Here is a 13,636-nt window from a genome sequence, read left to right as displayed (position 1 = left end):
GATCCTTGGTGTCGACATTTCCAGTGACGTCCAATTTCGTAGCCACCTGGAAAAGAAGGCTAAGCTTGCATCCAAAAAACTCGGTGTACTCAATAAAGCAAGGCGATACTTTACTCCGGAGCAAAGACTGCTACTATATAAATCGCAAGTCAGACCCCACATGGAGTACCTACTGCTGTCACGTTTGGGCAGGAGCACCTGGATGCCAGGTTGGACCCTTCGACTGAGTCCAAAGGCGTGCTGTACGAATCGTTGTCGATCCCAAACTCACAAGGGGCATAGAACCTTTAAGTCTAAGGAGAGACTTTGCCTCCTTGTGTGTGTTCTACCGCTTGTACAATGGGCTGTGCTCTGAAGAATTGTTTGACATGATGCCAACGGCCATTTTCTATCGCCGCACCGCTCGCCGTCGGCGGGGTGTTCATCTTCATACCCTAGAGCCTAATCCGGCTGTGGTATGAGCTCCCTGCCGAGGTTTTCCCGAGTGTATACAGTATGGGGTTCTTCAAAAAAGGAGTGTACAGGTTTTTAAAGGGTCGGCAACGCGCATGTGACACCTCCGGAGTTGCAGGCGTCCATAGGCTACGGTGACTGCTTACCATCAGGCGGGCCGTATGCTTGTTTGCCACCGATGTGGTATAAAAAAAAATTAAGTATAAAATAGCTAGTGATATAGTCGATGGATTTGTTTAGCAACATTCTAAATAAAAGCATACTTTCAGAGTTCTTTTTTAGCCTACTTTAGGTCCCATTGCTGGGCAAAGGCCTCCCCTTGTTTTCTCCTGGCATTTTCCCCCCACTTTGAATAGAAATCAATTTTCAGTGTTATTTATTAGGGTAAAACGGTAAAACCCGCGCGATCGTCAAATTTGCCGTCGCAGTTTCCCGCGGCGCGCCATATTTTTTATTCCTTTCTTATTTCCTGCCTTTACATCCCCTCTTAAAAGTAATTTACATTTTATTGCGTACATCTTTTGTTTCATAATATCCATATCATAACCACGAAACAATAAATGATCACCTGTTTGCCAAATGTAAATGTAACAAAATATGGGTAAACATGTGTTCAGACTTTGGTCACGTATTAAGTGCATGCATAACATGTGTTGTGTTAGGTGTTTGCCCCTAGCTGTGGGAAGTCACGCCACGGCTGCACCTGGCAACCAACCTTCCGGCGGTCTACGACCGCTTTCACCTCGGGGCAGGCTTTAGGACGAAAGGGAACATCACATGATCGCTTTTCAATGCAAATGTAGGTAGTCCCCGTTCTCTTCTCTGAATAACGATTTTTGACTTTTTTTTATTTTTAGGGTTCCGTACCTCAAAAGGAAAAAACGGAATCCTTGATTTAGATTTATTTATTTCACAACATATGATTACAGTACAAATTACATCAATGTCAATTTATAAGAATCTATATTGTGATCGTCAGAAATAAACTTAAATACTTAATAACAAGATAATCCAAATAAATTAATTTCAATAATAATATATATATGAAAAAAAAAAAAAAAAAATGTCACATCATTATGCAATTATAAATTATACAGTTATGTCAAAAAATTCACTTATTGAATATTAATGGGTTGTCCAGTAAAAAGTTTCTCAATAGACGCTTGAATGTTGTATCGAATGTTTCCGTCCTTATTTCTGCTGGTAATCGCTCATAATAAGTGGGATCACTTTGTTGCCCGTCCGTCTGTCCGTCTGTCTGTCTGTCAAGACCCTTTATCTCCGGAACGCGTGGAGGTATCGAGTTAAAATTAAAATCAAACTTTTAAGTTAACGGAAAAGATTTAGCCGTTTATGCGCCAAAAAACGTATATTTCGACACTGTCAAGGGAATCAAAATGTATAGGTTACTTCCCGTTGCCCTACAACTATGAAATTTAGCAAATATTATCGTCTTACACTACAAGTACAGGGAAAAATCTAAAAACTATTAATTTGTAAAATATATATAAAAAGAATATTTAAAAATAAATTAAATTTGTCCGGAACCCTCGATGGGCGAGTCAGGCTCGCACTTGTCCGGTTTGTTTCTTAGAGTTAGGAGAGAAAAAAATCCATATAAATTTCTAAAAGCTCCTTACTCTAATACTCGTAATAAAACAATCGAAAAACCAACCGACGGGGCCGCTGTGGTTAATATTCGCTATGTGCACGACTGTCACGCAAGTGACGCAACCTAGTGTTCGCAAGTCTAGGGGACGTCAATTCACTACATCTTATAAAAGTACTCCAAAACTAAAAACTACTGAACGGATTTTCATACGACTTTCATCTATCAAGAGAGTGATTCTCGAGGAAGGCTAAGGTATATAACTTGTTAAAGTTTTGTGTAAAGTTGATTGAAATGTTGTCGGAAATTGAAATCTTTATGTTATCGGAAAAAATCACGCTGGCTAGGAGCTTTAATCGAAAACGCTGCCTAATTCGTTTGAGCTATAACAACACAATGTATGGTGGGGTTGTTTCTCATTTATAGATCTACAAAAAAGTTCGCGATGTTAAATGTCTATCTTTTAAGGATAACTTACTATACCCATTATTAACTTCCAGAAAAAGATCACGTAATATGTGGCATTTGCTAAGCTATATATTTACATGGATACATTATTAACAATTATCAAATTAAATACGTGAGTTATATTAAGCATCTCATACACATTACAATGGTCCCTTACACCATACAATTTCAATGAATATTTCAGGAAAAATCGTAAATCAAAGTTTCATTTCGAGCCATATAACTTGTACGAAATGTTAAAGACGCTATCCGCAGCTAGTTCTAATTTTTACCAACTTATGCGCTTGGATCGCTTTACTTACCCCCACCACGCACTTCGCACGGTCCCATGTAAAATTCTCTTTAAAAAGCGCGTATTACTGCTACACGGTCGTCGCACACTTTTTGTAGGTAATCCGAATCTAAAAAATTGAGTTATTAAAATTATAATAATAAGCTTATATTTTGGAAAGATTTCATATGGTCAAACAGATGTGAAGCTATGCTAAAGTTAGACCAAGCTAAGATGGCAGCGAATTTGATGGCCCAGATAGTGCAGTGTTAATTTAAATGTCAAACTTCTATAAAATTATGACGTTTACTTATCCCTTGCATCGTCTTGGCTATCAAAATCGGTCCCAAATTAGCTTGGGGTAATTTTACATGTTTTGGAGGTAGCAAGTGTGACACGTCTCCAGCCAGACTTACTGCACGCACATGCATCTGGCACGACAGCGCTAACGCCTGCGTTTTATTTTTTATTTTCTTAAATACTACGTCGGTGGCCAACAAGCATACGGCCCGCCTAATGGTAACCAGTCTTCGTAGCCTATGTACGCCTGCAACTCCAGATTAACTCTAGATGTACGCATGTAACTCACATGCGCATTGCCGACCCTAACACTCCGCACCCTTGTTGAGCTCTGGCAACCTTCCTCACCGGCAGCGAAATTGCTGGCACTGCTGCGGCTACGTAACTTACTTTCTATACATCTCGCTCGCACCAATACGCGAGTACGAGCGAGATGCATAGAAAGCAGCTTGTTTGACAAAGAACTTTGTTTATTGCGGGCCGTATGTTCTTCGGACGCTCTGGCCCGGCCCCGGGCCGGTCTAACGTGAGTCATCCTTTACAGTACATATGGCTCTTTAAACTTTCGACATAGGCACGGAAAGTGCTCATTCCCGCACTAGTGAGAGAAAGTAGTACCATATGGTATGGTACTGTGAAATAACTTAGTTTTCAACATACTTGCTCAAAACGGCGTTTTTATTCCACCGATTTTTGGCTTATAATCCTAGATAATAAACACGCCTGCTTTTTTCAGCATATTATACCACTCGTGCTTTTTCATTATATTATCCGAGTGAGTTAAGAAGGTAACTGATTGCTAATAATATGTATAGAAACGGAGCCTTCTTAAATCGGTCGAGTAGATTTTACAACGTGGACTGGCGGGAGCCGGCGCGCCGCCCGCCGGGTGGCGACGGCGGGGCGGAGAGCCGGCCGGGCCCGGCGGCGGGCGGGGGAACCGGCCGGCCGCCTCGGCTGGGCGAGGGGCGGCAGGCAGTATGACAGATGCAACACTGCATGCTAACCGATTTAACAATTAAAATTTGATTAATATGAAAGTTTCTTATTTCCTCGCAAGTGTGTTGAAAAACTTCGTATGAAACGCGTGTGCTATGGTCATTACACACATAGGCTTTCTTATTAGGCGCTCGCTTGCAGCTCGCGCGCACAATATCGCCTCGTGTGTAATGACCAACTTAGCACACTTGTATCATAATGTACTATTAATTAATCAGCCAAAAATCACTTTCTTGAACAAAATGTATTTCGTTTATCACAATGTAGCTCTTCTTTCTTTCTTCTCCTGATATGATCCTTAATATCGGTTGCTGTAGAGTCAGCACCGTTTTCAGATTGTCGAATAGACTATCTCCCCGGCAACAATAGCACAACCGTCGTCAGCATACATTACAAATATTTTTTGAATTGATGACTAATATAAAATATAGCATGAAATTAGAATGGCAAACATCGTAGTTATGCGCAGGTACACGTGTAGATAATTAGTAGAAAGACTGTGCAAATTCGCAGTGACGCAAGTCGCGATCAATTGAGTATAAAAGTTGCTTCGAGATCTAATTCGGCAGCACTGAAGTTCCACGCGGAAGCCAAGATGGTGGGAAACTTACTGAAGGTAACTCTACTACTATTCGTGGCTATTACTAATGGGAAAGTGCGAGATCGTTACTATCCCCGCTATCACTTTGCCCCGCCGTATGGCTGGATGAACGATCCCAACGGATTCTGTGTCTTCAACGACGAGATCCATCTGTTCTATCAGTACAATCCGTTCTCCAGCAACGACACCGGCATCGCACACTGGGGGCACGCGACTAGCAAGGACTACTTCCATTGGACACACGAACCGATCGCCATGTTCCCTGATCAGTGGTACGACGCAACCGGCGTCTTCTCTGGAAGCGCTCTCATCGAAAATAACACCATGTACTTGTACTACACTGGAAATGTAAACTACCCTGGAGAGACACCCGATCACATAAATCGTCAAAACCTAGCCACGAGTACGGATGGCGTCACCTTTACTAAATATAAAAACAACCCCATCATCAATGGTTCTTTAACAACGCCAAATATACGAGACCCTAAAGTCTGGGAACACGAAGGTACATATTACATGGTATTGGGCAGCTCTCTGAATGAGACCTATGGCAGGGCCCTTCTTTACTCTTCAAACGACAAGGTTTCATGGAACTACATTTCTGTTCTCGCGCAGTCGAACGGCACGTTGGGGTATATGTACGAATGCCCTGACTTCTTTAAAGTTGACGGTAAATACGTACTTCTATTTTCGCCTCAAGGTATAGAAGCTTCGGGGGACAAATACCATAACTTATACCAAACGGGTTACATAATTGGTGACTTTGACTATTCAACTTATACGTTTACTCCGACGTCGGAGTTTGTGGAGCTCGACCACGGACATGACTTGTATGCCACTCAGACCACTTTAGATAAGCATGGACGCCGTATAGTCATAGCTTGGTTTGATATGTGGTACCAGAACTACCCTGAAGCCAGCGATGGTTTTACTGGTATTATGACCATACCCAGAGAACTCAAAATATTGAACGGCAAGCTTGTGCAGATACCCGTAACAGAAATGTCTCGCATCAAGGGAAAACAAGTTTGGGCAATAAACGGATATTATACTCTACGTTACAAAGCCGGAGAAATTAATGTTCTTGCCAACGGTTGTAAGGACTTTAAACTGTACATTGTATCGGACAATGTCCAAGTGACGATATCTTACGATGCAGCGAACGGCAAGGTGACGCTGGACCGCGGAGGCAACGACGGTATTCGTCGCACGGATTGGAGACCTTCAGGGCAGCTGAAATGGAGAATCTTTGTGGACGCGAGCTCTATTGAGCTGTTCTGCGGAGAAGGCGAGGTGACTTTCTCGAGCCGATTCTTCCCTAAGGGTAAAGTGTTCATTTACCAAGGTGGAGCAGCAAAATTGAAGGTACGCGAAATTGTACGCACTATGCCTAAACCATCTAAAAAATAGTATGAGAAATGAAGCCTTGTCATATCCGGAAACTGACATTATAAAATAATTTAAATATGAAATCATTCCATACGTGTACATTTCGCAATTAAAAGGGAACCATCTTGATGACGTCATGACGGGGGAGACCCGGGCAAGCGCCACTGATTCCCGGCAGCTTTAGTGCCCCAGTCTCCCAGTACAGTACCATGCATAACAACATACTAAAATTGGTGATAGTTTCAAGATCCATAATTTCATGAACTATGGTTGTATGTAACTAAATTAAATTACTCTTTATACAATTGAAGATGCCGTGTAATATATATATATATATATATATATATATAAAACTATTCTTATAGTTGTATAAATATGCATGATATTATTTTGTCGTTTTTCTTTCCTTTTTCCTGTGTTTGTATTGACGGCAATCATATTATTAACTTTATAAATGTATATTAATATTTCTAATGCGAAAGTGTGTCTATCTGTATGTTTTAACAGAAAGACAGATAGACACACCTCTACAACCTTTAAATCGCTTTAGCAAATTAGCTGAAATTTGGTATAGAGATAGTTTAGATCCCGGAAAGGGCATAAGATGGTTTTGATCCCAGAAATCATCCTTTAAGGGGGTGAAAAGGTAATATTGAAATATAAGCAGATTGAATAAAAAATAAGCTGGCCAAATTACTAATTCTACGCAGAGAAAAGCGCGGGCAAACAGCTAATAGTAATGAATCATTAACGGCCTCCTAGCTTCTTTAGTCGGACGAAGCGGGAAGTCCCGGGTTTGAATCCTGGTAAGGGCATATTCATTTATATATCACAGAACAAAGCGCGGAAGTGTTATTTAAATCAATTTAATTAAAATTATGTACGGTCACGTCTGAAAATATCGAAACGAAAAAAGTGCCAAAAATATGTATACACGACTTTATTGTCCATATATTAAGGTAGTATATACATATTTTTGGCACATTTTTCGTATCGATATTTTTAGACGTGACTATACAGGGTGGGCAATAACATGTATACACTTTGTTTTCAAATTATAACTATATTACTTGGAAAAATTATTAAATATTTTTTCATAAATACACTATTCAGTGTTGGCATTTATATATGGGAGATAATATCTGCCAAATATATACCCCTAGCAGCAAGAATTTTTTTCTCCAATGTGTGTGTTATCTAACATACGTTATTTGCTCGATTGATTTTGAGAAACGTGACAGTGATTGGTAGCCAAATTCCCCGAATTTTACAGTTCCTGACTTATTTCTGTGGGGCTATCTAAAACGACGTGTCTATGCTGCTATCTGACAAGCTGATGAAATTTAAACTGTTAAAACCGACTATCCGACACAAATTTACTAAGATAACGCCGAAAATATGCGCAAATATGCTGACGATTGCGATAATAAGGGCTCACATTTGCCTGATGTTAGTGGTGGACATTTGTCAGACATATGTTCCGCCAACCCTGAATAATATATTTTTAAAACAATACTTAATAATGTTTAAACTTAATATACTTTAAAATGTATAAACACAAAGTATCCTTCTTATTTGCCCACCTTCTTGATCTATAGAATGTTTAGTAATAATAATAATAATAATTCAGCCTATATACATCCCACTGCTGGGCACAGGCCTCCTCTCATGCGCGAGAGGGCTCGGGCTATAGTCCCCACGCTAGCCCGCCCAATGCGGATTGGGGACTTCACATACACCTTTGAATTTCTTCGCAGATGTATGCAGGTTTCCTCACGATGTTTTCCTTCACCGAAAAGCTGGTGGTAAATATCAAATGATATTTCGTACATAAGAGTGTTTAGTAAATACGGTGAAAACTTCAAATTTAATATACTCGTCATATATTTTTTTATAAATGTAACATTCCCGCACTTTGTCACTGCTGCATGCAGAGTTTGCTTGTTCAGACACTATACGAGCTTATATTTAGGGACCTATCCCAGGGGTCTCCAAACCCCGGCCCGCAAGGCGTTCCAATCCTGCCCGTGGACACCCAACGCGACGGCCTATTACGGTCCGGCCCGCAGGAGGTTGTATGACGTCTCCATTGTAATCTGTATGAAATGCTTAATATAACTAACGTAAATTTAATAATGACTAATATACATGGCTATTTACATGGATACAGTCCATGTAAATAGCTTTGCAATTACCACATTGTGATCTTTTTCTAGATGTTAAGAATGGGTAGATAGACAGACAGACAAAGAGAGACAACGCCACCATACATTGTATTGTTACAGCGCAAACGGATTAGACAGCGTTTTCGATTAAAGCTCCTATCCAGCGTGATTTTTTCTAAAATCGTTAGCAAACATCGCCATATTTCAACCAATTCTACAAAAAACCTTAATAAATATACACTTAAACCTTCCTCAAGGCTTGTTCTGTCGATAGGTGAAAACCGTATGAAAATCTGTTCACGAGTTTTTGAGTTTGAGAGATGTTTTATAAGATGAAGTGATGTGATGTTTTCCGCTAGATTTTTGGATGCTAGGTGGCGTGACGGTCGTGCACGTAGCGAATATTTTGTTACATTTACATTTAGCAAACAGGTGATCATTTATTTTACCGTGGTTATGATATGCATAATATGAAACAAAAGATGTACGTAATAACTTGTAAATTACTGTTAAGGGGGGACGTAAACCAAGGAAATTAGAAAGGAATAAAAAATATGGAATCGCGCGGGATTTAACGTTATACCAGTCGGGCGACACTTCCTTTTCCCGGCTCCGTTCGAATGAGCATTGCTCCGAGCAATTAGGGTTGGCACAACTTGACGTCCCTATACGTACACGATCACAGATAAGATAATGACTTGAATTTTGACAACCCTAAATGGCCGAAAGGAAAGGGATATCATACATAAGAAAGGGACAGAATAATTCGTCCCTGAATCGCTGTCAAACTTCAGTTTTGTAGGAAGTGTCATTTCTGTACGATATCATCACAGGCCTTCTATTGCAGAAGATTTAAGCATTGCTGTTTAGACAACGGGTTTGGTGGCAACTGTGGAGGCCGATGCGAGAGCGGCACGACCTCCCACATTTTTGGCAGAGAAAGCTCATGCCACCTGAGGTTCCAGTCCCGGTTTGCTTTCTGCGACACCTTCTGCTATCGAATGCATTAAACCAGGCTTGGTCGCATAGCCTTCTCCCCTCCACAATACGCTTGCGCCATCCATCACGGTCTTCAGCTAAAGTTTCATTATGTGGTTATACCTCAATAAATAACTCTGAAAGTATACTTTTATTTAACATGTTGCTGATCAAATCCATCGGCTTTATCACTAGGTAGTTATTTTATACTGAAATTATATACTTTTGGTAACAAGATTAGCTACGTCAGCAGCGGGCACACCAGAGACAGCAGCGGGGTTGGTAGCAGTCGCCGTGGCCGAATCGGCCGTGGAGTTATTATTGTTTGTCCTTTCCATATCTCGGGACCATGGGGTCCCGGACCTTTGGGAGGCGTGCGTGGGACCGAAGCCGACAGCGCACAAGCGCAGACGCCCTTTACGACAATTTAATCTAAAAGCAAGTGATACCGAGGGGAGCCAACATTAACCTTTTAAGGTTAAGTTAGTCAAATATAAGTACTTAACTGCTTACTCGTAGTCTAGTTTTTATGGTATTTTTATGGCATATGGCTTTCATTAAAATGTGTGAAAATTCAATATAAAAACTATATATTGCGCTAGCCCCCTTTTAAGTATAATTGGTATAATGCCAACAGTGAACACGTTTTCCCAATTGTATTGTTTTTCAGATGATATTTACATTTCCGGATTTTCCGGAGGTCGCGGGTTCAAATCCTGGCTCGTACCAATGAGTTGTTCGGAACTTATGTACGAAATATCATTTGATATTTACCACTAGCTTTTCGGTGAAGGAAAACATCGTGAGGAAACCTGCATTCATCTGCGAAGAAATTCAAAGGTGTATGTGAAGTCCCCAATCCGCATTGGGCTAGCGTGGGGACTATAGCCCGAGCCCTCTCGCACATGAGAGGAGGCCTGTGCCCAGCAGTGGGACGTATATAGGCTGAATTATTTATTATTATTATTTACATTTAATGTTTAATCAGCCTAATCACGTATTCAGTGCGTGGAGTCAATCATCTGATCAGTGACACCACACCACATGTGTATGGTGTTTGGCGACCTAATTATTTTTTTTATCGTATGGCGGTAACACACAGGTTAATAAACATTACAGTAAGAATTCAAAATGCACAATTTAGCAGATGTAAATAAATAATAAATAAATAAATAAATTTTGGACATTCTTACACAAATTGACTAAGCCCCACACAGTAAGCTGAAATAAGTAAGTAAAAAAATATTGAGAACTCTTTGATAAATATTTCAGGGTTTCTGATATAAATAATAAAACATAAAGCGTAGAGCATTTTCTAAAATAAATAAATGACATTCTTACTCAAATTGACTAAACCCCACAGTAAGCTCAAGAAGGCTTGTGTTGTGGGTACTCAGACAACGATACATATAATATTATACAAATACTTAAATACATAGAAATATCTGTGCTCATTACACAAATAAATGCCCTGTCCGGGATTCGAACCCAGGACTATCGGCTTCACAGGCAGGCTCACTACCCACTAGGTCAGACCGGTCGTCTATTTATATTTCGGTTATAACTAAAAAGGCCCAAAATCACGAAAGTTGTGCCGGAGGGCAATGTAACCCAGCAATTTACAGACCTATAATAAATGACAACATTGCCCACCGCCAAAAACTGCTTAGGCTTAGGATTATCAGTTTCGGGTAGGTTAAAGAATGTGAAAGTTTGGACACCAAAATAGCTTTTTAAATATATACACCGTGTTTTTATTGAATTCCGTTAACTTCGGGGTATTGGTAAGTACGTTTAAGGAAACAACATGACATAGTTAATTTTCCAAAAAAAAAATTTTTAAATATTTTTTTAAACATTTTTTTTGTTATAAAAAGTAATTAAATGTTGCATATAGCGTTGTTGTTGCACGGGCATTACATTTATCTCAATCAAACAATTGAAAACTGTGACATGTCAATGTCATTTCGAACATCGATCGTCCGAGATAGTACTTACGTTTAGTAGCAAATGTATTAACCTGTACTAAACACTAATCAATATGTGAACGGGCCCTAAGGTAAGTGTACACACTCGTAAGGGCTTTATAAGATAAAAATAAAATATTGATTATCTCCGAAATGGAGTTAATTAGAATACCGGTGTCTTTGAGAAAGTTACTTAATTTAAGCTCAGGAATGCACCCTTGAAATTAACGCAAATCAAAAAAAACACGGTGTATAAGTAAGTAGTAGATTTATTTTATCTGTAATATGTAATATTACGAGTATAAAAAGTACAGCATAAATCATATTTTGGCCTTCAGACTTTCTCAAAAGTGACAACCCTTCGGGGACTCTGACATTGGGGACCTTTTACTCTGACATTGGGGACCTTTTACATCTCCAGATTTAATGTGTTTTTAACCATAGAGACTATACATCTCTATTGTATTGTATTAATTATTTATTTTAAGATTATTATAATGCAATGTTTACCCAGGTATTGGCTGTTGTATTTATAAATGTTGTTATGTATTTTTCATGTCACTATATGATGTTACTATAAATGTTGTATTGACTTGTAAAAGAGCCCTTGAGGCCTACTTGCAGAATAAATTTTTGAATTTTTGAATTTTGAATTTTGGGAATGATAATCGGAAGGGCAAAGTAATCAGATGCAAATTTTGAGTTGTTTCCTTATGTCGGCTGGTGGAATTTAATTTTGAATGTTACATTTTATATTACGTTCATTTGGATTTGATTTGGTTTGATTTGTTTGGTATTTCATATTTACCTCGCGTTGGTGTGGTGAAAAATTTTGTGCTTCACTCGGAGGCAAAGATTTTTGAACCCTCGTACCTTAATTAGCACGAGCGGTTAAACAAACTTTGCTTCCGCCCCCTTATAAAACAAAAAACTATTTATTTATACTAAGCTGTCACCTTAGCCTATGGACGCCTGCAACTCCAGAGGTGTTACATGCGCATTGCCGACCCTTTAAAAACCTGTACACTCCTTTTTTGAAGAACCCCATACCGTAAACCCTCGGGAAAACCTCGGAAGGGAGCTCATTCCACAGCCGAAGCGTCCGCGGGAGGAAATTCCTCTTAAACCGCACAGTACGCGACCATTTAGGCTCTAGGGTGTGAGGATGAACACCCTGCCGACGGCGAGCGGTGTGGTGATAGAAATCGCCCGTTGGCATCATGTCAAACAATTCTTCAGAGCATAGTCCATTGTACAAACGGTAGAACACACACAAGGAAGCAAAGTCTAGCCTTAGACTCAAGAAGAAAGAGGACGGCCTATTCTACATATGAAAATGAACATGAAAATAATTTATTTGAAACACACAAACAATCTTAAAATTAACATTTGACTTTAGTAATTTGTTGTCCCAATGAGGATACCACTCGCACATGTCGGAGCACATAGTGCAACGATGCTGATTTTCAGTGGACCTTGAAACTTAGAACCTAAATATTAAAATATAAATGTTAAATGGCATATAAACGTAGTTTCCATTTTCCTTTCTGGTTATTGAAATTTTTGAAAATATTTTTAAATAATTTGATGTATAACTAACCATATCTATGCCCCTACGTTGGAATTTTTTGGATTTTTGTATTATTATAAAAATTAAGAGCGAAAAACAGATTTCATACAAAATTTGAAATGGTTCTAACTCCTATAATAATTAAATATTCGATAAAAACAGAACGTAGGGGCATAGCTGTGGTTGATATACAATAAATTATGTTTAAATATTTTCATGTTAATTTAATATTCAGAGAGGAAAATGATCAAACGCAAGTTGTGTGCAATTCACGCGAATAGGAAGAAACAACAATGGCTTAAACATCGCGTATTCCCCTTTTAACGTATACCTGCGTCCCTTGGATTGGCCTGCGGCGGCACAGTCGCATTTTTAACACCAAGCAAAAAGTCCCACTTTGTCGCTTGCCATAAAACGATTTGGCAGGTTAGGGGGCGTCCATAAATTACGTGAGGTGTTTTTTTCAATTTTCTGACCCTCCCTCCCCCCTTGGTGAGATGTCGTGAGATTTTATTCAACCCCCTCCCCCGTCCCCCAATCTCACGTGAGATTTTTCAGAATGTGGGTTTATTACGTAAACGCGTTGGATTGTTTATATTGTAAAAAGAAAAAAACAATTTGGTTCGTGCTTTTATTTACGACTAGTTACGACTAATAATCAATATTGCTGAGAGTTATAAATGTAATAAATGTAATTTGGATTAAATGGACCAAAATAGTATAATTTTTTTTTTGTTTCAATCAGAGAATAAATTGCGTGATATTTGTCGAGACCCCCCTCTCCCCAACGTGAGATTAGATGAGATTTGACTCGACCCCCTCCCCCCTTTAATCATCTCACGTAATTTATGGACGCCCCCTTATTC

At 39.3% G+C, this 13,636-nt stretch overlaps 1 protein-coding gene across 1 annotated transcript; it reads left to right on the top strand.

Annotated features, from left to right (window-relative positions):
* Positions 1 to 4,005: 4,005 nt before the first annotated feature.
* Positions 4,006 to 6,204, top strand: LOC133522563 (sucrose-6-phosphate hydrolase-like). Its single transcript, XM_061857912.1, has one exon. It carries the CDS (start codon positions 4,696 to 4,698, stop codon positions 6,109 to 6,111), a length of 1,416 nt encoding a protein of 471 aa, XP_061713896.1. The 5' UTR covers positions 4,006 to 4,695; the 3' UTR covers positions 6,112 to 6,204.
* Positions 6,205 to 13,636: the final 7,432 nt, after the last annotated feature.

This window comes from Cydia pomonella, chromosome 11 (genome assembly GCF_033807575.1).
Source record: "Cydia pomonella isolate Wapato2018A chromosome 11, ilCydPomo1, whole genome shotgun sequence".
Lineage (NCBI taxonomy): Eukaryota > Metazoa > Arthropoda > Insecta > Lepidoptera > Tortricidae > Cydia > Cydia pomonella.
This window is presented reverse-complemented; position numbering and strand designations above follow the sequence as displayed.

What these genes read in the sequence shown, in the direction of transcription:
- LOC133522563 (XM_061857912.1), top strand. Translation starts at nt 4,696, where the DNA reads ATGGTGGGAAACTTACTGAAGGTAACTCTACTACTATTCGTGGCTATT.